At 37.9% G+C, this 21544-nt stretch overlaps 1 protein-coding gene across 7 annotated transcripts in view; it reads left to right on the top strand.

Moving 5' to 3' along the window:
- The window catches only part of LOC145555644 (uncharacterized), a 36791-nt gene extending 16669 nt beyond the window's left edge, over nt 1-20122 (top strand). For 3 of the 7 annotated variants that reach the window (XM_081617395.1, XM_081617403.1, XM_081617390.1), the window contains 7 exons: nt 736-789; nt 2513-2592; nt 7255-7354; nt 7440-7502; nt 17924-18148; nt 19454-19514; nt 19733-20120. In XM_081617395.1, coding sequence (XP_081473521.1) covers nt 736-789; nt 2513-2592; nt 7255-7354; nt 7440-7502; nt 17924-18148; nt 19454-19514; nt 19733-19830 — 681 coding nt within the window. In that variant the 3' untranslated portion in view covers nt 19831-20120. Of the gene's footprint in view, nt 1-735; nt 790-2512; nt 2593-7254; nt 7355-7439; nt 7503-17923; nt 18149-19453; nt 19515-19732 lie in introns of all 7 variants that reach the window. The other 4 variants (XM_081617410.1, XM_081617424.1, XM_081617430.1 and 1 more) reach the window with 4 other exon arrangements.
- The last annotated feature ends 1422 nt before the right edge of the window (nt 20123-21544 follow it).

Raw genomic sequence — 21544 nt, forward strand, 5'->3', positions numbered from 1 at the left:
GGTGTGCCAACATGACCAGATCCAATTGCAAACATCGAATCCATGTCAGAACTAGGAAATAGGCCTGAAAGTTGCTGTTTGGAATGGTCTTGACTGTTGTGAAGATGATTGAGTAAATGATCATATCTATGGACTAAGGTTCAATTGGTAAACATTAAAGGTTTGTCCACTAAATTAAGATTTCAGATGTTGAGGCTGTTTTTTTTATTTTTTATTTATTTTTTATTTGTTTTGTTATACATTGGGTAAATTATTAAATCAGTAGCTCTTTTTTCTCAGCAACTTGATACTATATAGGATGTTGACCCCTGGGTAGGTTTTAAGTATTTAATTTATAACATGGTCAAAGGAATCATATAGTTTAAGGTTTGGCATTTATTATATTCAACAACATGGATAGGGTTCCCTTAAATTTGACAGTTTAAGGAGGAAGAAAAGAGAAGAGAGAGAAGGCAGCCATTGAAGTTGAGTTTGAGTTTGGAGGAAGAGAGAAAAATGAGAGTATTAATTTGTAGAATGAAATGATAGGATACAAGAGGTTTTAACCTGTTCTGTTTGGTTCTGTGCATCTTTTGTTGTCTTTTTTTCCACTTGTTGGCATGAGGCATTCCCCTCCCCTTTCCTCCCATTCATCTCTTCACTTGATCTTTTGTTTTAACCCATTAACTGTGTTTCAAATCTATTATAAATCCTTTTCTGATTGATATGCAAATTCTTTGTTGTTTCTTTATATAGTTGCAACCGCACGAACCTTCTGTTGTTAGAAGAGCTGTGAACCATTTTTTACAGGTAACTTAATGCTGTTCAGACTTTTTTATTATAAAGAAATTTGTGGTTTGTACATTAGATTTATACAAAGTATATATATTTATTATTACCATTGTATTTTACTGTACAAAGGACTGTTCATGTCTTGTGGTCAACACACGATAAGCCCTCTTGTCCTTCATCTTTTTCCAGCTTTTGAATGAGATGTTAAATGGATAAACTTTCCCTCTAGCTTACGAATGTCTGCAAGCTCTTGTGGACATTGTGTGGATTATGATACCTGAAACAACGCCAATAAGTATAAGAAGGCAACAGACACGTTAGGCCCTGTATGGTTCAACTTGATTTAAATGATTTCAATCAAGACAATGCATCCTCATACAAGATAAGTTCATAACACACTCATGATAAAATATAAATTTCTTTTCTTGACAATTTCAGTAATTCGCACAAATAAAACTTTTTCTAACTGAATAATATTTTCTTCATAGATAATAGTGAATCGATAATACAAAGTAATATATTTCATATCGCCTAACTGAATCCAAGGCTTTTAACAAACAGTTGATCAGACAAGGGATCAAGGGATCATATGAGACCAAAAATTGTCCATGACACAGTTTTTATTTTGGAATTGGTTCGCTTTGTTATCTAGATATAGAACCACTTTTTGAAAGGAGGGAATTGAAATTGAAATTTGTATCTTATCCTTTTCACTTTGTGTGGATAGCTAGATAAAAGGGTTAGAAAGGAGAGGGAAAGAGGAGGAAGGGGAAGGGGAAGGGGAGGGGGAGTGTTTTTCCTCCTAATCCCTTCAATTTTAGAGGGCTGGTGTCTACTAACGAGTAATGGAATATCCTACCCATTCCCTCTTATCTAAACAAAGTGTTAGTTTGTTTTTTTTTTTTTTTTTTTTTTTTTTTTTTGTATCTTCTTTTGCTTCCAAGATATATATTTTTTTCGTCAATTGTTTAGTGAGGAAAATGGATGATTAACTGATTATTGATTCTCATACAGGTCTTTTGACAATCTTATAAATTAGGAATGATGCATCCTAATGATTCTGTTGAATGCTTATGTTAGTGCTCTTACTTCACCCTTTGGGCTTTCTGTAATCTACATGAGTAGGATAGTTTTAGATCATTTGTATCTAATTGATTATTGATATTATGAATTTTTCTACTTTTAAACACAATTTTAAGTATATTTGAATATAATGAATCAACATAGTTTTGTAATATTGATTAGGCAATCTAAAATACAAATGGTCAACATTTAATTTACTCGTATAATATATAAAAAAGGAATTATGTTTCCTAATGATTGTGCTAAAAGCGTGTATTAGTGTTCTCACTTCACCCTGAAAATACAATTTTTTTTTTGGGAATTCGTGGTATCTGATTGTTGATATTTTATTTCAATTGGTTAATTTAGAGGCAGAGAGAGTCTAGAGTCTGAGAGAGGTGATAAGTTTCTTAGATGTTGTGTGTTGTGAATTCTGATGAGTGTCGCTAATATTGTCACCTTAAATGATATACACTATGATGCAAAGAGGAATAGTCTAACAAATATTCAATTGATCACTTGCTTTGTTTTTCATAAGGTGAGTTTTTTTTATTGTTTTTCCTAACAGCTATTATGTCAGTCACCTACTATCATTTATTTATATTCAACATTTTTTCTTCTTGCCTCTTGCTTTTATGCTCGTCCAATAGTACTGATTACATTCTACTATGTGTGGCAGAAAGAAGGTGACATAATGGTTATTGATGTACGTAGTGTTCCCTCTGATTTTCATGCCAGATATAAGGCTCAAGAGCGCACGTAGGTATTTTTTTATGCCTATCCTTTTACTCAATTTGAGTGAATTAGATAATTTTTTTTAATTAATTACTCTTTTTAAAGTATGACAATATTTTGTTTCAATCCATTTATGTGTGGTGTATGTGTCTGTTTGATGTCGAGAACTATAACCTAGGAACAATATATGGCATGTCTGAATATTTGGTGCCCCTCTAATATGAAGAGAGCATAGGTGGCTGTGTGTAAAGAACATATTACGGGGTAAGGGGAGCGAGTAAGATGGTAAAAAGTGTGTATAATAAATTAGATAAAGTAGATTGGGTAGATAAAAATAGAATACTCATAATAGAAAGTAGGTATTGTGGGGAGTATATGGAATTGCATGTACACGTTGTTAAATATTTATATGTATAAAATTAAAAGGGGTAGAACAAAAAGAAAAATAGAGCACCCTAAAGGAGATCGAAGTAGAACAAAAGAAGGAATGAAGGGAGTATATGAAATAGTATATGCATGCTATAGAAACCTTAATACTTCCTCCGTTTCTGTTTAGTTGACGCGTTTGATTTAGGCACATATATTAAGGAGAGGAGAGAGTGAGAGAGAATGAAAAAGCAAGTGGGGTAGCTTGTAAATATAAGGTAAAAAAGTTACCCCAAAAGGAAACGTGTCAACTAAAAAAAAACTTCCTAAAAAGGAATACGTGTGAACTAAAAAGAAACGGAGGTAGTATAAAATAGTGTTTTTTTTTTTTTTTTTTTTTTTTTTTTTTTTTTTTTTGTGTTGAAAAGGATCAAAATTTGATTAGCAATAATATTACCCCTCTGAGGTAGCAAGAAAGTATACATAAGCAAAAGCATAGACATTAGGAGTTAGATTGGTGACGCAACACCCAAATAGTCATGCCATTTCTGGCCAAAAGAGCTACAGTTTTCTTCTGTAAGTCTATCACAAATAGATGGCCTTCATCAGGGGAAAATGAGTATCACAAATACTATTGACAGCCCGTTGATAGAGAGAATAAGAATGTTCATCCAAGAATTCTCCCTAGCCCAATTTAAAGCAGCTAAGATAGCATAGAGTTCAGCCATATAAGAATTAGGAGCTAAGCAATGTCCTTCTAGACCCTGGATCCAAACCCCAGAATAAGTCCTACAAATACAAGCTAGTATGAGGGATGGGTTGTTGGGGATGGTTGGTGGAGAATTGGTGTTTGAAAAGTAGAAGAGTTCTTTGATGGAGTGAATGGTGGTGACCCAGAAGCTTTGTAAGGGTTTGGATTTCTTATTAAAGATCTAGTCATTCCTTCTCAGCCAAATTTTCTTCAGGATGACAGGAGAAGCTCCATGGTATCCCACGTAGGTGGGGGGAATTATGCTTAATGTTATGCACAATCTAGGATTGAATGTCAGTTTGGTCAAACTTTGTAGGGGGATTTGCCATTCTCCAGATTTCCACTGATCTTATACAATCCCTTAGCACATGGATGCCATCCTCAATGATGCCAAGGTAAAAGCAATAGTGAGAAGGGGTGATGTGTTTAAAAAAGAGGTTCTTGCAGTGTGTCCCACAAACATTGCCACAGGAACAATTTTGATTGTGGAGGGAAGTTTCAATTCCACATCTTATCCCATGGAATTTGGGGGGCTGAATTGGCATTTAACCTTTGCCAGAGGTGGGAGTAAGCTTGGCTTGCATCAAAAAAATTGCCCTTTGAGAGGGATCAGAAGGGGAAGTCACCCCCCTGGCTTGTGAAGGGAGTAGATATGATTAGTTGTTGGATGTGGGGAGAGATAGCTACACTAATTATTCAGGGTTTTCATTTCCTCATGTTGCATCAGGGGCCCTTGGATTAAGGATCTTAGAGGACCATGCCCTCTCTAGTTATGATCCCAAAGGAGGCACTGATTCCCACTCCCAATGGACCATTGAGTGAAAAGTTGAAACACCTCCCACCCTTTACCCATACCTTTCCAGATATTAGATCCATACTTGAAAGAGTTTAGATTTGTCCTTGAACAATATTTTGTTTTGATGATGGTGGTAGCTAAGGAGTCAGAGTGACACAAAGTTTTGCAAGTTGGGTCTTATTTTGAAGCTTAGAAACTCTAAACCCCAAGCCCCCAAGGTCTCTTTGTTAGTGCAGATGCTATCCCATCCAATCATGTGGCATCTCTTGTGTTCATGAGTGGATCCCCAAAAGAATCTACTGCAAATTTGGTCAATCTTCTTACAAACAGAGGAGTGGAGGGAAATGGCTTGCATGGCATATTGGGGAATACTGGCTTTGGACAGGGTTTTGGATTTCCAAGTTGACAGTTTTGAGTCCATGTTTCTAGCAATGTAGCTTACTTGGTTTGGGGTGGGTCTCTTATCAGTGAGAAGGAATCCAAGGTAAGTACCTAAGTCAGAGCTAGGGGAAACAAGCTAACTCTTGGAGTTGTTCATTTTCTGACTAGAGATAGAAAAGGTGTTAAGGATATTAGTTACAGAGTCTTTAAGGTTTTTTGAGATGCTTCCCCAAATAGGATCAGGTCATCAGCAAACATAAGGTGTGAGATGGCCACATAATTTCTTTTGAATTGGAAGGGAGTCCATGTGCTCTCATCACAGGCTTCTTGGATAAAAGAGGAGAGGTATTCCATGCAGATGATGAGATAAGGGGTCTACTTGTCTTATTCCTCTAGAGGCATGGAATGTTTTTGTGGGCCTACCATTTATCATGACATGAAAGGAAGAGGAGGAAACACAACTCATGATTAGATCACAAGTGTCTTTATCAAACCCATTCTTAGCAAGGCATTTCCTAATAAAAGGTCACTCCAACAGTCCAACCTATTATAAGCCTTTTCCAAATCTATCTTAAAAGCAAACCAAGCTTTGTTACCAGTAGAATGCAATAATTCAGATGCAGCTTTGAAATTGTTTTGGCAACCCCTTCCTGGCAGGAAACTCCCTATTGATTACTAACTATTGATACTCTTTCTTTAGAAGTTGCTAATGGATTTCAATTATGCTGGATAATTCTAGATCTACTTCAAGCTTTGTCTAAATTTCATTTTTATTTATTTATTTATTTATTTTTTCATTTTGTAAAGAAAGAAGAAAACTAGGCCTTTCTCCAAGTAGATGTTGCTAGGTTATGGTCTTTAGCACAATCGTTCTAGGAACTTGACAACAAAAATAATTAAGGTTATTACTTATTAGAGTCATACGTGATTGATATGTATCTCTAGGTTCTTAATGTCCGCTCCACGAAATTAGGATCTCGGATGGCCGACATGGCGATATTGCTTTCTTAGTGCCTGTTTTAACTTCCTATCCAAGAGAGCTGCAGGTTTTGTCAATGCGTGATGAAGTATTGCCAGCAGCTTTGATCAGATATTGATTCTAGGCTCTTCATGTCTAAGGCTCACTTGATAGGGCTTCCATGTAAACAAGGAAGATGTGTGGTGATAATGGGTACCCTTGTCTAAGTCCCACTTGCTATTGAATCAGCCATGTTGATTCTCTATTCACCAGAATTGTATTGAATAGGAATTTGTGGACACAGTGCATTAGCCTGTTGACCCACTTTGGGAAGTTCATTCTCTGTTGGACTTTCTCTAAAAAAAGTCCCTTCTTACAAATTCACAGCTGCAAAATCATTTCCGATATTTTTTTTAATGTCTAATCCAGTCCACCAGTTCATGAGCTAACGTGTTGTTTTCAGCCATGAGTCTACCCTGCTGGACAAAAGCATTTTGAAATTTTCTTACAATCTCCCTAATGATTAGCATCATTCTGTGAACAAGGATCTTAAATTACTTTTAAACTGTATTGCACAATCCAAAAGGTCGGAATTGCTTCACTTTACTGGCGTTGCGTTTCTTAGAAATAAAAGTGATGAACGTTCTACTCTTCTCCTCCCAAACAATGAACTCCATTAAAGAAGCTATTTACCGCATCACAGTTGTCTGATCGAATCAGGTCCCAGTTTTTCTGAATGGAAATTTCATTTAAAGTGATCTTAACTTGCCAATTTCCAACTAGTCCAACTTTTCTGTTTTGGGAGATCATAGTAAAATAGACTAGAGTGAACCATAAACTCAAACTTTTTAAATTGAGAAAACTATTATCCAAAGATAATAATCGTGTCTATGGCATGAGTTATCTAAACACCAAGTTTCCAATAGACCTGAACATTACACCCATATCAGCAATACGCTCACAAAAGACCTTTGGTGTTAATCTCTTTTTCAGGGAATCCACAACCATAGAGTTTGTTCGCATATGTTCCATAGACACCTTTTCTTGTCTAAACTCTTTTCTTTAACATGGAACTTAATTTCAATATGTTTGTCTTTGATGAGCGCTTGTTGTTATTAAACAGTAACACTGTATGTATGTTGTCGCTTAATTTCTGTAGAGGTCTTTCAATACCATCTACAATTCATAGTGGCAACTTTCTGCAACTATAATGCATGATTAGATTCTTCAAACATGCTATAAACTGTGCCTCTATAGTAAAGGTTGCTTTAGGTTCCTGTTTAGCATTCTTCCAGGGCTTTTCCAGCAAGCAGATAAACATTGAAGAAGATCTAAAGCTGTCATGGCATTCAATGTAATTGGCTTTCATTATTTGAAGACTTGTAATGTTCTGTGTGAAATTGTAAATCTGAGTTTTTCTAATTTTGTATGTAGGTATTATTATCGCTTGCTATCAGGTCCAGAATCACTGTCAACATTTGAGAGAGATCGGGTGTGGCATGTTCCCGAGGAACTAAACCTTCAAACTATGCAGGTCGGTTTGAACTTTGAAGTGGTTGTCTTTTTATTAATATTAATGTTTTAGAGTGCTTTAATTGTGATATCTTCTTTTTCCATAGGAAGCATGCAAGGTTCTTGTTGGACACCATGATTTCAGTTCATTCAGGGCTGCTGGTTGTCAGGTTCATTCTCCCTTCTCGACACTTGATAGTTCAAAGTCATGCATTGTGTTACAGGGCAATACATATCTGTTAAAATTATCTCTTTATGCCCCCACAGAACAATTACAACCTTCAATAATCACTAATTTCATGGTTCTCATTCTCATTAGTGTATTTAACAGATTGGTAATTTTTCTGATAAATTCCCTGTAATGTTTTCCTGGGATTGCCCAGATGTTCCAAGTAATGTACAAATTCATCAACATTATGGACATAGATTTGACTTGGTTAACTTTTGCTAGAATGGATGCTCAACTGAACCTGAATGTCTTAGTTTGCTTCATGTAGTTGCTTTTTTCTGACTGTCATCTATTGCAATTTAGCTTCATTGTTTATACTTTGAGGTGATGTAGATTGTACACACTTCACCTCAAGCATATTAGTGAACTGTACGTTTTTCTGTTAACACAATTTTTTTTTTCTTTCTATAATTTTTAGTGTAGAAGCAAGGAACTGGTGTTGGTCTTTTTTGTATGAATTAAATTTAACATATTATCATCAACCAGCTTCAGGAACCCTTCCCTCAAAAAGTTGGATCATATTGCTCATGTCAAACTTGTTATGTGTTGACTAGTATTGATAAAATTTCCCAAAACAAAAATTCTACAGCATGTTTCACCTGCATTTATTGACTGGAAAAGCAGAATAGTACAGATTGTACAAGGATACCATATACTTCCTCTCTCTTTTTATTAAGTGTTAAACTTACTAAAATCGGCCATTTTTGACAAACTATATTGTAATACTTCCTCCGTTTTTTTAAGTGCACCATTTTCCTTTTTTGGAAGTTGCATATTAATTGCACCATTTCTATTTTTGGTATGCTTTTATACACTTTTTGTTTATGTTCACACACCAAATACCCATCTTATTCTTATTCACATGTGGTATTTACCTACTCTCGTTGTTTTGTTTGTAGTCACATGGGCATTTTTGTGATTTTATTTAATCCTTGTTCTTTGTGCCCAACCTAAATGGTACAATTTAAAAAAAATGGAGAAAGTATTATATTTCTCTCCTCTCATGGTCCCCATTCAAACTCGTTACTCCCTCCGTGTTTTTTTTAAGTGTTACACTTTGACCGACACATAGTTTTAGGCAATTTAATTGACTTAAATAAAATAAGAGGTAAGTGGGGTAGTTGAAGTATTAAAAAATTGTAAAACAAAGATAGTGGGGTTAATAGTTTATTGAAAAGTAATGAATGTGAGAGAAAAGATATAATAAAAAAAGTAGTAATAGGTTTGGGTGGGAACCATGAGAGGAGAAATATATAATATTTTAATGTAGCCTTGAACCAAAAAAGGAAGTATAACACTTAAAAAAACACGATCGAAAATGGAAAGTGTTAACACTTGAAAAAACACGGAGGGACTACCTTTTTTTTTTTTATTTATTTATTTTTTTTTCTCATTATTTTTTTCATACATTACTTTTCAATAAACTATTAACTCCACTATTTTCTTTTACAATTTTTTAATACATTACTTGCCCTACTCTCATCTTTGGAAAATTTGTCAAAAAAAAACTTTTAAAAGCACCATTTTGCGAAAGAAAACCCGAATGTGAATTTTTTTGTTAAAGACAACCTAATCCCTCTAATTCACTTCATTAACCTCTAATTTTTTTTAATTACCCTTTAGCTCTCACTTAATCATTTAATAATTTAGTTAATTTATTTAAAAAAATAAACAAAAATCACCACCTTTACCACCAGCTAGCAGCCAACTGCAACGGACTAGCGTATTAAGACAGTAATTTAGTTGTAGGTTGTGTTTGATTGCTAAGCTTAAAGCTTTCGAAAGATAAATATGGCTTTAGGCCATAACTCTCCAAGTGTTGGCTTACAAATTTCTCGATAATCTCCTCATTCTAAGCTACTACTTCTTATACTACAATTACCTTACTAGAATAGGCAACATAGCCCTTAATTACTACAATTGCTACTATTGTCCTTATACTAATTTAGAACAATACAAACAAAAGATTAAAGCTGCTTGTCTCCCCTGCTGCCCCCTTAACGGTCCTCTGTTTTCTGTTTTCCCTCTTTGCTGTGGCTTAAGGCTTGTTGTTGTTGGTGGTAAGTGGCTGCCTCTTTTGTCTCCTGCTGTACACAAAATTCACGGGTGGAGGGTATTGGTGTATTGCAATACCGCCCCCCAAAAGTGCCACCTTGTCCTCAAGGTGGAAGTCCGGAAATTGCTCTTTGATTGCTTCGACCTCCTCCCAAGTAGCCTCAAACTCTGGCATTCCCAGCCACTTAATGAGCACTTCAATGCTGCCACTGCTCCCTCCCTTGCGCCTAACCTCTAGAACTTGCTCCGGTTCAGCGATCATTTCGAGCTCCGAAGTCAATTGAAGTGGAATAGTAGGGTTGTTAGGGACCTCTCCTATTGCGCGTTTCAATTGAGAAATATGGAAGACCGGATGTATACGACATTGCTCGGGAAGAAGTAGTTTATAGGCAACCTTACCCACGCGCTGCTCCACCTCATATGGTCCATAAAAACGCGCGGCCAGCTTCTCATATGGCCTCCTAGCCAGTGACCTTTGACGGTACGGTTGTAGCCTGAGGTAGACAAAATTCCCCACCTGAAATTCCTCCTCCCTACGCTTCCCATCCGCGTACTTCTTCATAACTTGCTGAGCACGAACTAAATTACTCTTTAATTCATCCAACATCAAGTCACGCTCCTGCAGTAACTCATCGACCGTACCCACCGCTGACTGCCCTGTTCCCACGCGAATTAACTTGGGTGGTTCTCTCCCATAAACTGCCATGAAAGGAGTCACTTGAGTGGAAGCTTGCGGCGTAGTATTATATGAATACTCAGCCCAAGGGAGCCATTTAGCCCAATTTTTAGGCTGTCCCCCCGCAAAACATCGAAGATACGTCTCCACCCTTTTGTTCACCACCTCCGTTTGCCCGTCGGTTTGGGGGTGATAGGAAGTGCTCCGCTTCAACTCCGTCCCCTGCATTCGAAACAACTCCCTCCAAAATATACTTAGGAATACCTTATCCCTATCCGAAACGAGGCTTGTTGGAATTCCATGTAAGCGCACCACCTCCCTCACAAATACCTCAGCTACGGTGTAAGCCGTGAATGGATGTTTGAGCCCTATAAAATGCGCATATTTCGACAATCTGTCCACCACCACGAATATTGTATCCACCCCCTTCGACCGCGGCAATCCCTCAATAAAATCCATACTTATATCCTCCCAAATCCTCTCCGGGATGGGTAAAGCTTGCAATAAACCTGCCGGCGTCAATTGCTGTGAGAACTTGTTTCGCTGACAAACCGAACACCCTCGAATATAATCCGCCACATTCTTCCTCATTCCGCTCCAAAACCAATCCACCCCCATTTTTAAGTACGTTTTGGTTTCGCCGGTGTGACCTCCCTCCGGGGAGTCGTGATAGACCCGAAACAGGGCTGATTCATGCATTGAGTTCCTGGGCAAAACAATCCTTCCCTTATACAACAGTTGGCGGTTCTCCACCGTATACCCTCGGAGTGCCTTTCCTTGCTCCACCTCCGCCAGCAATTTCTGAATTTCCGCATCCTTGGCGATGTCTTCTTTCAATTTTTCCCACTCCACCCTTTGCGTGGCTACTAGCGCATTTAATTCCTCCCCTGACTCAATTTCATCACCGCCCCGCCTTGAGAGGGCGTCAGCCACCCTATTAGCCACCCCTGGCTTATACTGCAACTCAAATTCAAACCCCACCAATTTGCGCACCCACTTTTGGAATTCCATCCCAATCTCCCTTTGTTGAGTAATATATTTGAGGCTTTGTTGATCGCTTCGGATCACAAATTTTCGGCCTAAAAGATAGTGTTTCTACTTCTCCACCGCTAAACACACCGCCATAAGCTCCTTCTCATAAATCGATTTCCTTTGACCCCGTGGACCGAGCACCTTACTAAAGAAAGCCACAGGTTTTCCCTCTTGCATTAGCACCGCTCCGAGGCCGTACCCCGAGGCATCGGACTCCACTACAAACTCTTTCGAGAAATCAGGCATCGTGAGTATCGGGGCGGAAACCATGGCTTGTTTTAAATTCTGGAAAGCTTCGTCGGCCGCCGGAGTCCAGCCAAAATTATCCTTCCGAAGCTGCTCTGTCAATGGCTTAGCAATGTGTGCATAGTGGTGAATAAATTTTCGATAATAACTTGTTAGCCCCAAAAATCCTCTTAAATCCCTTAAGGATTTCGGTTTGGGCCAGCTCACCATAGAGCCCACTTTCTCTCCATCTACAGCAACACCTTCACTAGATATTATGTGGCCCAAGTATGCAACTTTGGGCTTGCCAAATTCGCACTTCTTCAAGTTTGCAAACAGTGAGTGCTTCTTAAGAATTGCTAACACCAATTTCACATGATTAATATGTTCATCCTCACTAGCACTATATATGAGTATATCATCAAAGAAAACAAGTACAAATTTACGCAAATAGGGGCGAAATACCTCATTCATTAATGATTGAAAGGTGGCCGGAGCATTGGTAAGACCAAAGGGCATAACGAGGAATTCGTAATGACCCTCGTGAGTCCGAAAGGCGGTCTTATGAGTGTCCTCGGGCATAACTAGGATTTGATGGTAGCCGGCCTTGAGGTCCAATTTCGAGAAGAGTTGCGCCCCATGAAGCTCATCCAAAAGTTCATCAATCACGGGAATCGGATATTTATCCGGAACGGTCTCCTTGTTGAGAGCCCGGTAGTCCACACAAAACCTCCAAGACCCATCCTTCTTTTTGACGAGAAGCACCGGACTTGAGAAAGGACTAGTGGAAGGCCTTATGATGCCCGCTTGAAGCATTTCCCGGATGAGTTTTTCGATCTCGTCTTTTTGGAATTGTGGGTAGCGATAGGGCCTAACACTAACCGGGTTGCTTCCTTCCTTGAGGATGATGGAATGTTCATGGCCTCTAGTGGGAGGGAGCCCACTCGGACTCTCAAAAACTTCAGCATACTCATCAATTACACCCCTCAAAAATTCTGGCAGCCCATTCTCCTTGGGCCCAGATTCACTTGGGCAGCCCACTTGCTTCTCAATCCGATTCAACTCTACCAAAATACCTCCTTCCTCTTTTCTTAAGGTCTTAATCATTGCCTTAAGTGTTATCCCCACCTTTGTCAAACTCGGATCCCCCCTAATCACCACCGTTCGACCATTCAAAGAAAAGCTCATCTCTTGTTCTTTCCAATTAGTGATAACGGTTCCCAACTTTTCAAGCCATTGTATTCCCATGATCACATCCGAATTTCCCAATTTGAGGGGTAAGAAATCCTCCTCTATTTCAACACCATTGCCTAACTCTAAGTGCACCCCTTTGCATTGCCCCCTTCCCTTGATGCTTTCTCCATTTCCCAATGACACCCCGAACGTTTGAGTTCCACTAATTGGTAAGCCGAGTTTCTCAATTGTCGCCGTGGAAATGAAGTTATGGATTGCTCCCGGGTCGATCATGACCACCACCGGTTGCTTGTTGATTAACCCGGTCAATCTCATTGTCTTGGGATTAGAGAGCCCCACAATTGAATTCATCGAAGCTGTGGTCAGAATTTCCTCCTCTACTTGCTCCTCGGAATTTTCCAAGACTTGAAGCTCACCTTCTTCCTCGCATTCATCCTCATCTACTAACAATACGCTCAACCCCTTTGCCGTACATACGTGGGTTGGCCCCGTCCACCTACCATCACAGCGAAAACAAAGGCCCCTCGCCTTTTTATCTTGGATTTCTTTCTCGGTAAGTCGGCGGACTTCACCGTTGAAACGGGTGGTGTTAGAGTTTGATCTACCGGAGTATGATGAAGAAGGTTGGTTCAGATGATGGTTGTGGAGATGGGTTTGGGCTGAGTGTTGGATTATGGTATGGGTTGGTTTGAGAGCTGGGTCGAATTGGGCTGTAGGTAGGGGTGTTTGTGGTTGTCTTCTGGGCCGGCCCACTACCCAAAAGAGTAGAAGCTGGTTGTGGTTAAAATATGAATAGGGTCCGGGTTTGGAAAATGCCCCACCCGTTTTCCTCAAGCTGCTGACCCGATTCCGTTCCTCGACCCGGATCGCAAGGTCCATGGCGTCTTCAAGGGTTAATGGATTCAGCATGCGGATCTCGGCTCGGATCTCCTCTTTCAACCCGTTAATGAATTGCCCCTTCATTATGCTCTCCGGCACATCCAACAACGGGGAAGCCTTCTCTATAAATAACCTCCTGTACTCTACCACCGTTGTCACGTGCTCCACCGCCAACCATTGTTCGTGAAGAGACCCCGAGTTCACCGGCCGGAATTGATTTAAAATGCGGCCCTTCAAATCCTCCCAGCTCACCATAGGTCGTCTCCTGCTCTCCCATTGATACCACAAGAGCGCATCTCCGTCCATTGCTACCACCGCAACTTGCAATTTCTCCGTTTCCGACAGCCGATAAAATTGAAAAAACTGTTCACCTCTGAGAATCCACCCATCGGGGTCGGATCCGCTGAAGGTCGGCATTTCTAGCTTTCTATAACGCCAATTCCCACCCCCTTCACGGTTGCCGTGGTTAACATGCCTGATGCCACCGCCGTTCCCAAGCTCCCAGTTTCCAAACCTCAGGCCACCGTTGCCTAAAGGGGTTTCGTTGTAGTTTCCTTCACCGAACGTTTGATTCCCCTCCTTATGATGCAATGCCGCCATCAGGTTTCGCATCTCCTCAAAGAATGCGTCCTGGTCCTTCTTCAACACCCTCTGTATCGAGTTCTCACCATCCCTGACTTTCTCAAGGATTTCCTCTACGCGTTCTTCCAACGCCGCCACCCTCTCCGGCGTCACCGTCAGTGGTGTCGGAGGCATTCCCGCTCTGATACCAAGTGCAACGGACTAGCGTATTAAGACAGTAATTTAGTTGTAGGTTGTGTTTGATTGCTAAGCTTAAAGCTTTCGAAAGATAAATATGGCTTTAGGCCATAACTCTCCAAGTGTTGGCTTACAAATTTCTCGATAATCTCCTCATTCTAAGCTACTACTTCTTATATTACAATTACCTTACTAGAATAGGCAACATAGCCCTTAATTACTACAATTGCTACTATTGTCCTTATACTAATTTAGAACAATACAAACAAAAGATTAAAGCTGCTTGTCTCCCCTGCTGCCCCCTTAACGGTCCTCTGTTTTCTGTTTTCCCTCTTTGCTGTGGCTTAAGGCTTGTTGTTGTTGGTGGTAAGTGGCTGCCTCTTTTGTCTCCTGCTGTACACAAAATTCACGGGTGGAGGGTATTGGTGTATTGCACCAACCTCCCTTTCTTCCTCCCCTAACAACAATTAGGATACTGCCGCACCATTCACCACCTTTGCACCTCCATCGCAGCAGCCTCCACTGCTCCATCTCCAGCCCAACAATACCTTGCCACCATCCCTGCCCGTTGCTCCCTCTCTTCTCACTTAAACCCCAACAGCACAGCTGCCGCATACTACTGCCACCACCTTACACCAGCAACCGCACAGCAGCAATTCCTCCCTCAACCAACCCAGCAGCCCAATTTGCCATCTAATCCAGCTCTGTTCGTGCCCCAATCGACCACCAACGACCACAATTCTCCATCATTAACATTTAACAATGGCTAAAAAGAGAGGAGAGAGAAAACAGGGATTGTTTTATGGTGGTGGAAGGGAAGGGGGAGGGCTGTCCATGTTAGGGAAGGGGAAGGGTAGTCCGGCTTTGAATCTCAAATAATAAGCTCTCTCGGGAGATTCCCGCTGGAATATTTAACTTGCCGAGTTGGCCAAGGTTTTTGGGCGAGCTTCCGGCAGAGATGACCGGTGGTTGCATCGGCGAGCTTGACTTGTTAGTAATAGGTTCACCAGGAAAGTACCACCGGCAATTGGAAACTTGAAGATGCTTCACAAGCTTTCCTTACAGAAAAATCAATTTTCCGGCGAGATTCCGGCGGAAATGTTTTGCTTAGGTCAGTTGCAAGGGTTGAATGTGAGTGCTAATAATCTTGAAGGTGAAATTCTAGTTAGGGTTTCGGGTGGTCGCCGGCGGGGATAAGGGGGAAAGAAAGGGCCGGTCGCCTACCTCCACCTGGGTGGCGGGTTTAGATGGGGGTGGTTGGCTGGTGGTTAGGTGTGTTGGTTTTTTTTTTTTTTTTTTTATAAATTAAATATAATTAAATAATTAGGTGGGTTAGAGGGTAATTAGAAGAAATTAGAGAGTAATTAAGTAAACTAGAGTTTAATTAAGTAAACAGGTTTCTTTTTGCAAAAAATATGAACATGGTGATTTTCTTTAATCAAAAAGCTTTTAAAAGGTATTTTTTCGCAAAATGGTGCTTTTAAAAGTTTTTTTTTTATTTTATTTTTAAAAATTTTTTTTTTTACCAAAATTTCCTATTATATTATAGTGAATTGATTTACCTAAAACTATGTTTCGGTGAAAGTGTATATCGTATACGCTGAAAACAAGTCTAACAATGAAGATTGAAAATACTAAATATTCAAGATTAGGGACACTGGTAGTTTAACAAGGAGTATTGTGTAATTAAGGGGGTATTGCAAGAAATTATGTAAGCATGTCGTGTATCTCAAGACCAACGAGCCTATTAAGTATTAGGAGATGATATTATGCAACCAATATTTCTCCTCTTTAAGGCAATCATAAAAATCGTGAAAACAAATTTTAGGGGTTGAATTTCTTATATTTAAGTAATAATGAAAAATATTGTTTACTTTGGCACTAATTTTGATTCAATTATGGCAAAAGGGCTCTTATTATGTTACTTGTTTTAGGTCTATATGGTATCTTATTCCTGAAACTTACCATGATTTAAAGATTTAAATGACAGTTGATATGATTGAAAATAGTCGATAGTATTAACCGTTTAATTGAACACTATGCCCCTTTTAAAACTATTGGTACCCCCTTAATTGTATATTGTATTCTTAAGTAGCAAAAGATTCAAATCCCTTTAATTATATACAATACTCTTTTTTATACTACCAATAGCCCTTTATTATAGACTTAAATGTTTTGTTTATATATATACTACCTCTATATCTTATTTTGTGCAACAAAATTAATGACACATTTCCAACAAAGGTTTGTGATTGAGGTTTAGGAGGGAGAATGAGGATAATTAATAAAATAAGGGCAACCACCACCAATACCTGTACCCTTTCACTTGCACCAAGGTGAGCGCTTAATTAGTTAATTTAGTCTGGGCGAGGTGTTTTGGGTTAGGCGCAAACAATGCGCTTGAGGTGCACCAAAAGTGCACGAGGCACACTCAAGGCACACATGAGGCGCACTTGAAGCAAACTTTTTTTTTTTGTGACTGCCCATATACTGCGCCTCATTTCAAAGAAGCGCACCTAGGCGCAGCCAAACCCCTCTTGCTTCAGTGCGCCTTGAGCTTTTTATACATTGGAACATCCACCTAATTCAAACACCCACCCTTTCTCAACACCACCCTGCCACCACCATCCACCCTTCTAACCACCAATACCACCCTCCTCCCCAAAACAACAACCAACCATCCTCCCTTCTCCCTGAAATCACTACCAACCACTTGTCCTCTCCTCGAAGCCACCACCACTTACCATCCATCTCCTCAGCCGAAACCACTACCACTCACCCTCCTTCTCCCCGCTCAAAACCACCACCACCTCCACTCACCCTCCCTCTCCCCTAAACCAGCCACCACTCAGCCCCTCTCTCCAAACCACCACTAACCACCCTATAGAAAAAAGATCAAAATTGGAAATTATTACCTTTCCATCATCATTTAATGGTTTATTTGGTCAAGTTTGTCTAGAGTGTTCATGGTCAAATTTTAACAATAAAAACCTCAACCCTAAGTTTTAATTGTGTTGTAGAAACAAAAAAGAAGAGAGAGGATCCCGGCGGTGACCCAATTTAATGTGGAGGGGCGGCGGTGATGACTGTTATGGGGGAGGAGGAAGTGGCACTGATCCCATTTGATGAAGAGACAATGACCAATGGTGGTGGTGAGGGAGGGGAGAGAAAATATGGTGGTGGTGGCTGTGACAGAAAAGAGAGAAGTGGTGGTGAGGGTGGCTTGAGAGAGAAGAGAGAGAAAATGTTGGTGTGGGGGGTGGATGTGGTGTGAGGGAGGAGAGCTGGGTTAGAGTTTTTATTGAGGGATGATTAAGTTAGGTTAATAAGTTAATAATATATGGTTTAATGTGTTGAAAGAATTGAAAGTAAGGGTTTGCTGGTAAATTTACGTGAAAAGGGATTTATTTTTTGTTGCAAAAAACTTGTATCATCTGTTTTGGCACTAAAAAATTTATTAAAAGGAATTTCTTTTATATCGTGTTTTCAGTTTTCACGATAACACTTGTTTTATTAATTGCTGCTTTTCTTCAATATTACAGGCTAAGTCTCCCATTAGAACATTAGATGAGCTTCATGTCACCGAATCTGTTTCTGTTCCGTATTTTCCATCCTTTGCTGAGAGAGAGCAGTGTAATATCAGTGTTCAGGATTCTCCAAACAATAATGGAGAAGAGCTCACTGAATCTTGTCAACAGTTTGGAATTAGGAGAGGACACCGTTGCTTGGTAGTTAAAGCACGTTCACGCTCCTTTCTATATCATCAGGTTGGTTTTTTTTTAAAAAATTTTCAGAATCTTTCGAGGGGGGATTTGGTGGGTGCATTCTCTTTAGTTTCCCTTAATATGCATTTATGTATACAACAGAAGCTTTCTGGAAGCTGCACCAATAATCTAGCTTTATGCCTAACATGAAAGCTATGACAACATTAATAAAAATTTATGAATGTCTTTTTATTAAGTTCTGTGTATATATGATCATTGGCAATGCAAATGTCAAAGAGAATGAGCAGTGTTACGTTATGCTGGTATCCTTTACCCCTTACCTGTGGTTCTGTGAAGACTTGTAATATTACTGCTAATGAAAGTCATGTGTAGTGTATATATGAACAAAAATTAATATTAAAACTTCATAGGAATGAGTGAACCCAGCAGCTAGAGGGGAATGATAGATAGGAAATAGTATTGAAGGTTATTTGAAAAGTAGCAAGAGTTATATGAAAACCAGACTACATTTTCTAAGTAAAATAAATTCATGAATGTGTTACCCTAAATCTCAGTAAACCATTTAATATTATATTATAGGGTTTTTCTATATAGTAATCCTGTTAATTTCGCTTTTCTACGTTGTGCCCCAACATATATCATTTTCTACACTGTAACCCCAATATACATTTTGTTTCCATACGGTAACATTATCGTTATCCCGCCGTCAAAAATTCCGTTAGTGGGGCCCACTCTCAATTTATTAATATTTTCTTAATCAATATGCGCGCTGGAAAATGTTCCGTTAAAGGTTTTGGGGGGCTATTTTGGCTCTTAAGGGTCCAGATTGAACTCAGATTTCACAAAAAAAAAAAAAAAAAATGTAAATGCCTCGTTATAAGTATTAAAACGTGAACGCGTAAATCGAAACATTACTTAATAAGCAAAACGAGGTATTTAAGTTATTTTTTTGCCAAATTTGAGCTCAATTTGGTTCCTTAAGAACCAAAATAGCCCCAAAAACCTTTAATGGAACATTTTCCAACACGCAAATCGATAAAAAAATATTAATAAATTGAGAGTGAGCTCCACTAATGGAATTTATAACGGCAGGATAACGGCAGGGTTATCGTATGAAAACAAAATGTATATTGGGGTTACAGTGTGGAAAGTTATATATGTTGGGGCACAACGTAGAAAAGGGAAATTAACAGGGTTACTATATAGAAAAACCCTATATTATATTCTTGGATTGAACTTTTTTAAATAAGAAAATGGCCTATGTAGACTGCTTCTACCCCATGACATGAATTTTAAATAATTTTTTTTCTAATTATTTGTGTTCATGGATATGCCTAATCTGTTCAGGTGAGGTTGCTCGTTGGTGTTCTCAAGTGTGTTGGCACAGGACAAATAACAGTTGCTGATGGTGTGTTTTTTGTACTTGGTTATACATTTGAATCTCTTTCTCCTTGATCTTTCTGTACCTTAAAACTTTTAGTTTTTTCTTTTTTTCATTTTTGATTCCGTGTGTGTGTGTCTCTGTTTGATTTACTTTAACTTGTTAACTGTTTCCTGTTTTTTTTCACTTTGTGTATGAGGCCTGTAAGGGTTAATTCTGAGACTAATGTGATAAATTATCGTCAGTGAAATGTATCCTGAATGCAAGATCCGTTACTGCTGCAAGTCCCATGGCTCCTGCTTGCGGCTTATACCTTGGACACGTTAAATATGATTTCAACTGATGGTGAATTGTTTTCTGGCTGAAAAAACCGTGCTGATTTTGACGGAATTGGTTGGGGTATTCTTTTCAGATTTATGGTACCCGTATTTTGTTTTGATCTCCTTTTGTGGGAAATCTTATTAGCAGCATATTCCAGGATACTAAGATTTTGACATTTATTCATTGTTGTTGGCTTTATATTTGTGGCATTAGGAACAAAACAATTCAATGGTATCTTACAAATTACAATGTTAATATTAACTAAAAAGTTTTCACAAATGCTCGTCATTGATCATTTCTTTGCAATCATTTCTTTCCAGCGTATTTTTAATGCATGGTGGATGTGCATTGATCTTTTTCAATTACAGAAACTTTCATGTATCTGCAAACATAAATGGTCATGATTCTGGTAAATACCTGTATCAAACTAGAGCAACTTTATGTTCAACTCTTCGCAACGCATTTTTATTTTCTTGTTTGTACTGCCGTTTAGAGTTAGGTTTAAATAGATGGTAACAAACTAACAATGAACAAAATTTGTTCACTAGGATGAAGCTTTAGAATTTTATCTTAACAATGAACAAAGCAAAGTTTGTTGAAGCAATCTCTGTAGGAGCTTTCCAACGAACTTTTGTCCAGAAAAGTCAAAGTGGGGAAATTTGACTTTGAAAGCATAAAAATGATCAATTTAACTGATAATAATCAAAACTATTGTTGGAAGGCAAAAAAATAGTGCAGCTCGTTTGCCCAATTAACACGGGACTTAGGCTCTGTTCTTTAGAGCTGCTCTGCTCTGCTCTACTGTGCTCAAATCAAATTTACTCTGCTCAAAAGAAGTGTTCGGCTCTGCTCTGCTCGACTCTGCTCTGCTTTGCTCTGCTCAAATCAAATCTGCTCTGCTCAAAAGAAGTGTTCGGCTCTGCTCTGCTCTATTTTCAAATAATAATTAATAATAACAACAATAATAATTAATATTCAATAATAATAATTAATATTGTATTGATTATATTAATTTATTATTTTGAATAATTATAATAATTATTAATATTAAAAATAATTTTAATAATTATTAATATTAATAAAAATTAATATTTATTAATCGTAATAATAATTAATAATAATAATTATCAATAATAATAATAATTCAAACTAATAATATTTAATAATATTATTAATTGATAATTTCTAATAATTATAACAATTCTTTCAAATAAATAAATAATAATAATAATAACAATTAATAACAACTTATTTTATAAACATTTGATATTAGAATCACAATGTGTAGAAACATTTTATGTGGGTATTGATTGTTAGTTCATTGAATTGAATTATTTTTTAAATCTTTCCATACATTTTAAGATTCTAAAAAAATAAAGAGGTTGTTTTCAAGTAGTACTTTATTTATTATTATTTTTTTTAAGGTAAAAAATATATGATTAAGACAAATTTATAAGTAAAATCATTAGTACTCATTAAATAATTTTATTTTAAAATTTTTGTGAAATAAATATAAGTAAACCGTTGTCTTTTATCTTTCTACTATTAACATATGTTAAATATGGTACACATATATTTATGTTTTCACTCACCTAAATCGTATATGCACTTAATAATAATAATAATAATAATAATAATAATAATAATAATAATAATAATAATAATAATAATAATAATAATAATAATAATAATAATAATAATAATAATAATAATAATAATAATAATAATAACAATAA

The sequence above is a fragment of the Chenopodium album genome, chromosome 1 (genome assembly GCF_948465745.1).
Source record: "Chenopodium album chromosome 1, dcCheAlbu1.1, whole genome shotgun sequence".
Taxonomy (NCBI): domain Eukaryota; kingdom Viridiplantae; phylum Streptophyta; class Magnoliopsida; order Caryophyllales; family Amaranthaceae; genus Chenopodium; species Chenopodium album.